The sequence below is a fragment of the Physeter macrocephalus genome, chromosome 18 (assembly GCF_002837175.3).
Source record: "Physeter macrocephalus isolate SW-GA chromosome 18, ASM283717v5, whole genome shotgun sequence".
In the NCBI taxonomy this organism is placed as follows: domain Eukaryota; kingdom Metazoa; phylum Chordata; class Mammalia; order Artiodactyla; family Physeteridae; genus Physeter; species Physeter macrocephalus.
This window is the reverse complement of record NC_041231.1, coordinates 69,205,254-69,213,847: the sequence shown is the minus strand read 5'-3', so window position 1 is coordinate 69,213,847 and position 8,594 is coordinate 69,205,254. Positions and strand designations below refer to the sequence as shown.

Sequence of the window (8,594 nt, the reverse complement as noted above, 5' to 3'; positions counted from 1 at the left end):
GGCATCTGGGCTCTGGCCCTGCTCACTGGGGCTGGCAGAGCGTCTGGCTGCCCAGGCTGACCTGAGGGAGGAGGCTGAGGGGCTTCCCCTGGTGGGCAGCAGGCCCGAGTGGAGGGCACCAGCTTTCTGGTCCACCCCCCAGCCTGGTGTCGGCTCCTGGAAAGAGCAGGGAGGGCTTGTTTCCGTGTCCACTCTGCCCTAGTTAGCAGGGGACTATCAAAAATTAATTTCAAGATGTCACTGCCTTTGGCCCTTGCCAGAGTGCAGGCTGCCTTTTCTGTGCCTCCTGGGAGCTCTGTTTCTTTCCCGGCTGTGCAGCTTCTGGCCTCCCTCTGTCCTCTCCTCTGCTTCTCTTCCACTGTCTCCCTGCTGCCTCTCAGCCCAACCCCAGGCATGTAGCTTTGCCTTCCCAGCGAGCTTCTGCTGCCCGCCAGTCCTGGGGTCAAGCTCTGGGGGCTTCTGCCTCAGTACCACCCCCCCTTCTGCTCCCCCAACCTCTCTTTCCCTGCCTGAGCTTTGCTCCTGAAAGGGAGGCTTATAAAGGGAACTTGGCTTAGGAAAGATGAAGCCTGCCCTGCAGCCCTGTCCCCCAGCCCCCCAGCCCATAGGGCAGAGAGAGTCTCTAGCCGCCTGTCCAAGTTTCTCTTGGCTCCTTGGAAAAAACGAGCACCACAAGGGTAGTAAAAATCACCCTTAAATGAAAGCTGATGACTCCCGTCGAAATGTTTTATAATTAACCTCACCGTTTAGCAATCTCGTGGCAGCAGTGAGGCATAAATATATGTGTACACACGTATATTAAATAAATTGGGGAATGCGGTGCATAATGACATTATCTGGACCCCATTCAATTAAGGTAGATATTATCTGCAGTAATTGGGAAATGCCAGCCCATAATGACAGCCTGTGCCATTTCGGCTCGAGCCATGCTGATGAGCAAGCTGTGGTGTCTCCCTAAGCCTCCCTCTTCTCCTGGAGAAGGCCCTGGCCTCCCAGGGGCTGTGATGATGCCCTGGGGAGCTCGGCTGGCTGGCGGTCCCAGGCTGGGCCCCCTGCATCGGGACCAGGAGGTTTGAGTCCTCCCCGGATCCCCCACACTCAACCCTCCCAGCCACCCCTCTGTCCCTCAGGGGGACAGACTAGTATCTGGACCCGTGTTCTGGTTGGGCCATGACTTCTAGTAAAAACACTTCATCGCTACAGGGTTATTTTTAGATTTGAATATAGAAATAAAGATTGGGGACTTGACCTGGATTCTTAAGTTTTTGGCAGGTGATCGCTTCTCAGATGTCCGGCCCCTTCTTTGTGCCTGGCCTCAGGGTGCCTTAGGGTGGGAAGTCTCCCCCACAGCTGTGGTTCTGTTCGTGGCTGTGCAAGGCAGTAGGGTTTGGACATGGACTCCCTAAGCCAGTGGGCCCCAGCTTTCCAGGGCAGTGCCGGGGTTCAGGAGGGGGGACAGGAAGAAAGAGGAGAGAGGAAGAAACAGCATCATCAGGAAGCCCACAATAGCAACGGCTGCAAACAGAGGCACTTGCCCACTTGGATGTTGTGCTGGAAAACTGGATGGTCCTGGCAAGTGGGGGTGGGGTGAGCTGGGGCCAGAAGGAGAGGCCTGGGGATCTGCATGGGGGCTGCTGGTTGGAGGAGACCTTGAGCAAGCGTGAGCTTGGTGGCTGTCCCCCTGGCTCTGGGAGAGGGGGAAGGTCGAGGCTGGGCATTTTCTGAGCTGAACTGGTGGGACCCAGTGCCAATGAGTTATGCTTGCTTTGCCTTCCAACTGATGGGAGCTGCTGTGGCCTTAGCAGGTGGCTGCCTTTGAGCCTCTGGTTTCTCTAGTCCCGAGTCCCTGCCTGCTGTGCTCACAGTGGGCCCTCCTTTCTCCATCCACACCATGGCCCACAAGGTCCTGCTTGATCTTGTGCTTGGAGCCCTCTCTGACCTCCTCTCCTGCCTCTCTCCCTTCCCATTGCCCTCCAGTCATGCTGACCTCCTTGCTGTTCCTTGAACAATGAATGCTAATCATATGCCCACCCCCGGGCCTTTGCACTTGCTGTTCTCTCTACCAGGGATGTTTTTCTCCCAGATACATGGCTCATGCCTTTACTGTTTTTAATCTCTGCTCTAATGCCACCTCCTCTGAGAAGCCTTCCCTGACTATCTTTTTCTGAAAAAGCTCCTCTGGGTCATTCCCTTTCTCCTTACCTGCCTTGTGTGTCTTCATAGCCCCTTGATCCCCTGAAGTGCCACCCGTCTGTGTGTAGATGTATTTATTGTCTCTCCTGCGTCACTCCCCACTGGGATGTTGGCTTCACAGGGCAGGTGTTTGTATCTGTTTTCACTTCCAGCGTTTCCCCAGTGCTCAGAACAGAGTCTGGCACACAGCAGGAGCTCAGCACGTATTCGGATGGCACATTGAATAACTGAATGGTCATGGATTATATTCCATGCCTGCCCACACAAGAGGGTTGTAAGGATTCAGGGCAAGGTCTGAGTCCCACTCCGGGAACCTGGAATGCTGCTGCAGACCCCCCACTCCCTGCCCTGGGCTCCACACTGGTGAGGGTGGTGCTGTGCTGGCTCTGGGCAGGGACCTGGCTTTGTCTGGTTGTTGATTGAGAATTTCCTGCATTCTGAGCCTTGAGCTGGGCACTGGGGCACCGAGATGGGCGGTGCTGTGCACCCAGGCCCTTAACGTGCTCCCAGACTTATCAGGGCCAAATAACAACACACAGAGAGAGGCTTTATGGCATTGACTGTGGAGGAAGGAGATAACAGGAACTAGACTCATCAGGGCGGGCTTCCTGGAAGAAGAAGTATCTCAGTTGCTCACTTGAAGGGTAAGCCTCACAGGGAGGAGGCTGGAGGGAATCCAAGGGTCGGGGAAGCATGGGCAATTGGTTTGTTTCCCCCTTCTTAGTTTCCATTGGCATGAAACTCAGGAATTATGTCCTCCATCCCTTCCTTCTTTCCTTCCACATGCATTTCTCAGTGCCCACCACATGCCCAGCACAGAGCCAGTCACTTCTGAACCAGGCCCTTGTTTTGGAACAGGGAGAGGATGGCTTTTGAAGTGAGGTCTGGGGTTTCTGAACTTGGGAGGTTCCTGATCAGGCCAGGGAGCTGGAACAGCTCAGGGAATTGAAGGGAAGGGGGCATGGGGTCCAGACCCCGACTCTTCCCTCCTTCTTGCTCTTAGAACATGGCTCGGGCTGGGTCAGTGCCTGGAGCAGGGCTACTCTTCCTATTATTCTAGAAATAGATTACCTGGGAGAGAAGGGTGGAAAGACCCCAGGGATCATTCAGTCACTTCCACAGACCCTGGTGGGGGGGTGCCAGGCACCGTGCAGGCTGGGGTGCAGAGATATCAAGATGAGGATGACGTGATCCCCTCAGGTTGTGGTCCAGGTGGGGAGAGGGTTGTGCTGCTGGGGTTTGAGGGAGATAATTGGTCACCCCCTTTCCTTAGGGACCCGAATCATCCAGGTGGAGATTTGTTGCTGGTGCAGCTGGGGTGGAGCGGGCTTCTGATGACCTGCTTCCTGGGTTAGGCTTTGTCCATTTGAAAGGAGACTGTCTAGCAAAGCTCACCTCTGCCCAGCCAGCGCAAGTCCCCAGGGGGACAGCAGAGAGGGGGGCCTTAGAGGTGACCTGCAGTCTCAAGGGGGTGGGGGTGGTGTAGGAAGGAGGGGAGAGGCCTCAGGATCTCCCTCACTGTCCCCTTTGGGGAGTGGAGCTGCCAGCCCCTCCTTCCGTGGAAATGTGAGATGTGGGCGATGAGGTGTCTAAACAGCTCAGGGGGTTCAAACCCCACTCCACTCCTCCATTCACAATCCCTGAGTTCTCCCAGCACCTGGGCTGGGCTGGGCCCAGCAGAGGTCAAGGTGAAGAGAGCTGAAGTAGGTGCTGGAGGGAACCGGGGCAAGCAGAGGGGGAGGACCACCATAGGTCCGGAGGCCTGGCTCAGGAATGTGAGGAGGGTGTGCTGGGGACCCCGGGCAGGCGGGGAGTCCTTTCTGGACCTGGCTTTCCTCATTCCACCCGCTCAGCCCTAGGGGCTGGCCTGCTGGCCTGCAGAGGAGCCAGGAGGCCGAGCGTCCCTTCGGAGGGCTGGAGGCGGAGGCGGGACTGAGCTGCTCTGGTTGTGGCCCCCAGCCCTGGAAGCAAAGCGCAGGGTCCCTCCCTCAGACTCTGCCCTTTATTTCATGTTTGGGAGAATTCTATTTCTTTAGCTTTGGGAGAAGAAAAAACAGCTCAGTGAAAACTAAATTGGAGCTTACTAAGTCACAGTAGCTCTCTTCTGGTTGTTGTTTTGTGGTTTGTGGTTCTTTCTGGCCCAGGCCCTGGCTGGAGAGGGAAGGGTTGAGGTCAGGCAGGAGAAAAGCCTGGAATCCTGCTTGTTAAGACTCGGAAGGGGTCACTGAGGTAGGTTTGGCCAGTTCCTCGGGCGTCTGAGAGACCCTCAGGTGGTGGGGCTGGCTGGGCTAAGGGAGGGGTGAACTGAAGCTCTCCCCCCAGCCTCCCCTCCCCCATCCCCTTTCACTGAGGAGAATGTTCTGGAAAATGCCATTGGCCAGTGAACTATTGCTCTACCCTGTGCTCCTCATCCCTCCCTGCCTATTTCTGTCCTCCCTGGAGCGAAAGGATCTAACAGGGACAACAGAGGGAAGTGAGTAAGGGGCTGAGGAGGGAGGTGGGAAAGCAAGACTGAGGACTGGAGAGGAGACCCATCTGGGGGTGGGTGGCCATTCTGGTGATTTCACCTCGGGCGGGACCCCCCCCAACTGTCCCAGTTTGAGCTTTCCTGGCTGTTTTGGACCTGGTTGGGGGGTGGTCTGAGGGCTCCCGGCCCCCCGCCAGCTCCCCACTCCCCTGCAGGTGGAGGTGCCCCGTGGGGGAGGCAGGATCAGCCGGGCTCCCTGTGTCCGCCCCAGCCCCAGCCTCTGCTCTCCTGGCTCCTTTCACTCCCAGGTATTTTTACTTTTCCCTGGTGCCTGTTATGCAGGATCAAAGGAAGGAGGGGAGGCTGAAAGAGGCGGTGGTTTGCCCAGCTCTTGGAGAAGCTCGGAAAAGGCAGGCCTGGTAGGTCTGAGGGCTGGAGGGGACTCGCTGCAGGCAGGCTGGGACCCAGTCCAATGGAGGGAGGCCTTGCGGGTGTCTGAGCAGCTTGGGGCAGGGCCTGGGGCCTTGCGGTCGTGATTCTCATCTTGCAAGTATTTGCCTTTCTCCTCACTGAGGCCTTCTTCCCCTGTGTGGCCTCTGTCCTTCCCCTGCCTGTGGTGTGTGTGTGTCTGTGTGCGGGCACTGATCAGCCCAGAGGTGCTCAGGCTTCAAGAGAAGCCAGTGTTGAGCCCTCACGAAGGATCTGGAAGCCTGAGCAGGGACTGACTGTCAGAAGCTGCTGTGCATTGGTTTCCCAGCCTGAGTCTGCCCTGTTGCAGCCTCGGCTCACCACCTTGTCCTGATGCCCAAAATCCCTCCATTTGAAATTCAAGAAAACCAAGGCTGACTTCCTAGGATGTGGGAACTGGGCAGGGCCTGAGAGACCCTCGGGGCCAAGCGTGGTGGGGTGGTCAGGGCCTGGGCGGCCTGCACAAGCTCTGTGTCCCTGGGCTGTGTCACTGTTTGACGTTTGGTGCCTCAGCTTCGTCATCTGTGTGATGGGGATAAAAATCCCACCTGGCTCATAGGGATGTGAGTGTCACCTGAGAAGCACCTGCATGGTGGCTGGCACACAGCACTATGTTGTCCTTTGCTGTTATTGCTCCATGGGGCACAAAGGGCGTTTGGACAAGACAGTGTTTCATTGTGCGGGCTGTCTTGCGCATGCCATCTCTGACCCCGCCTGGATGCAGGCTAGTAGGTGACTCTCTCCCATCGTTGTGACAACTGAAATGCCCCCACAGGGACAGGATGGCCTCCAGACTGGGTCTTATTCCAGCCCATCCATTTTACAGATGTTGAAACTGAGGACTCCCCAGGGGACAAGTGTGGCCTCCAGCAGGGCAGCCGCAGGACCGCGGGGTGGTCTGAGGCTTCTGCTGTTTCTCTTCTGAATCCCCTAGAACTGGCCTCCGCAGCTAGTATCCCCCATCCCCTCACTCCCCACAGCTCCCTGGGAGAGAGATCTGATGACTCACTCACACAAAGGGGTGAGTGCTGATGAGGGGTCCACACAGGTGTAGCTGCCCCTCTCCTGTATTTTAACAGCTCTTAAGCCTTCCCCAAAGCACTGACCACCAGCCCTAGGTCGGCACTGAGTCCTGGCTTCCTGCCAGCTTCCCCAGGCTCTGTCAGTGTGACTGGTGCTGGCTTTGAGTCCTCACCCGCCTTGACTTGCTGTTTGACTTCGGCAGAGTTACGTGGTACCTCTGGGCTACTGGTTCACCTGCAGAAGGGGGCTGAGGAGAATTAAGAGCCATACTCTTGGCCTCTGAGGAGCTAAATGGAGGAGGGAGCATTCTGATGCGGGGGTAAGATGTGAGGTGAGGGTTTAGAAGAAACCCGGGAGCTGAGGCTGGATCCTGGGGTGCGCGCCCTCTCCTCCTCTACCCCTTGCGCAGACCTGGAGCAGTCAGGGCCTCTGTGGGGTGGGGTATGGGTGGTTCTGAGACCACCACTTGGTCTTGATAGAGGGACCATATTTCCAGGGACACCTCCCAACCCAAACACAAGCTCTTCTTCCAAATGGCTAGGGAAACTGAGGCACAGAACGGGCGAGTGGCTGCTGGTCTTCATTTGACAAACCCATGGGGAAGGGGGCCTTGGGGTCGCCCCCTAGCCAAGCCCTGGCTCAGCTTTCCGCCTTTCTCCCTGGGGCCTCCTGAGTCGAGGGGAGGGAGGTTGCTGGTGGTAAGGGAAGGCTGGGCCCACACAAGGAAGTCCTGGGGAAATTAGCCCAAATTAGCCATGAGAATGAGGAAGAGCTTGTACTCTCTCCTCCACCCTTGCAGATAAATATTTAATCACAACAACAATAATAACGACGATCATCATCATAATGTGGACTAGCTCAGGCCAGAACCCGAGTCCCGCTCTCAGAGGGAGGAAGTGGGGAAGAGAGAAGGAGCAAAGAGAAACTAAGAGAGAAAGACCCTTAGAGAGGGGGAGGGGAGGGGGAGGGAGGCCCAGCAAGAGAAAATGAGCCTCGGTTGGGTTGACTGGCCCACCCACCGCCGGCCGGGGGGGCGGGGCGGGCAGCTGGGGTGGAAATGGGAGGGTCCACCTAGCCCTCCCCAGTTCAGCAGGAGAACCCCAAACCCCAGCAGCCCCAGCTTCTCCCTCGCCTTCGGGCTGAGCAGCTCTCAGCCAGACTTCTTCTCCTGGGGCCTTGTTGGCTTTCCTTGTCTCTGAGTCCTCAAGGAGCCCAAGTGTGTCTGGTTCCAGAGCTGGGAGCTGGAAAGCTGGGTTCCAGGCAGCGTTTTGCTGCTCACCCACCGTGTGACTCAGGTCAGGTGTTCTCCTGCTCTGGGCCTTGGTTTCCTCATCTTTGGAATGGGCTGTGCCCTGTGGGACCGGTTTCTGCCTGCTCCTTCCCGTGGGTGAGTGTTGAGAGGGGCCTCTCTTCTTCCCAAGCCTCCCAGGCTGTTGCCTGGGGAGAGTGCTCTCTGAGGCCTTGGGTCTGATGGTAGTGGGTGCAGGCCTTAAGAAATCTTCAAACACCACCCAATTTCTGCCTCAAGTTCTCCCAGTTGGACCAAAGTCGAGCAGCAGCTGGGAGGAAACCAAGTTCAGGAGATTTGTGGAGTCTTTGGCTCATAACCTCCAGCATCTCCTGCTCTCAGGCTCCTGATGAGAGATCCGAATTGCTAACGTCTTCTTTGGGTTTCTCTTTGATTCTCTCTCTCTCTCTCTCTCTCTCTCTCTCTCTTTAAGGTTGGTAAGAGGAGAGCATTGGAGCTGTTTTCTCCTTGATGCCAAGATCTGCCAAGCTAGGAGCACTCTCCTCCTTTCACAGTCATCCACCAAGAACAGGCCTGCAGGACGTGGGGACCAAGCCCAGAGCTTTGCTGCACCCCAGGCACCCCCTGCCATCTGGGAGCATGGCCTGTGCCCGTAACTGAGCGTTGCCTGCGGGGTGAGAAGCACCAGCATGGTTCGGCCTGTTGGCTGCCATCAGCCGCCCTGCTGCTGAAGCTGTGCTGGAGACTTGTGGGGGCTGCTCTGCCCCTGCTCCCCCAGGCTGTGGGCCAGGGGCCCACACAGCTAGGAGGGAGGCCTGCCATTCATGGGTCTCTAGGGATTTCCGAGATGCCTGGGAAGAGGGGCTGGGGCTGGTGGTGGGCCCGGCTGCTCCTTTGCCTGCTTCTCAGCCTGTCTGGGCCCTGGGTGCCTTCCTCCCTGGGGAAGCCCAAAGGCCACCCTCAAATGAATTCCATCCGCATAGATGGTGACATCACTCTGGGAGGCCTGTTCCCGGTGCACGGCCGGGGCTCAGAGGGCAAGGCCTGCGGAGAACTCAAGAAGGAAAAGGGCATCCACCGGCTGGAGGCCATGCTCTTCGCTCTAGATCGCATTAACAATGACCCGGACCTGCTGCCCAACATCACGTTGGGCGCCCGCATACTGGACACCTGCTCCAGGGACACCCATGCCCT

General features: G+C 57.3%; 1 protein-coding gene across 1 annotated transcript in view; it reads left to right on the top strand.

Annotated features, from left to right (window-relative positions):
* The first annotated feature begins 8,247 nt into the window (after positions 1-8,247).
* The window catches only part of GRM4 (glutamate metabotropic receptor 4), a 77,782-nt gene continuing 77,435 nt past the window's right edge, over positions 8,248-8,594 (top strand). Inside the window, exon 1 of the mRNA XM_028479515.1 lies at positions 8,248-8,594. This exon is cut by the window's right edge and continues 172 nt beyond it. Coding sequence (XP_028335316.1) covers positions 8,248-8,594 — 347 coding nt within the window.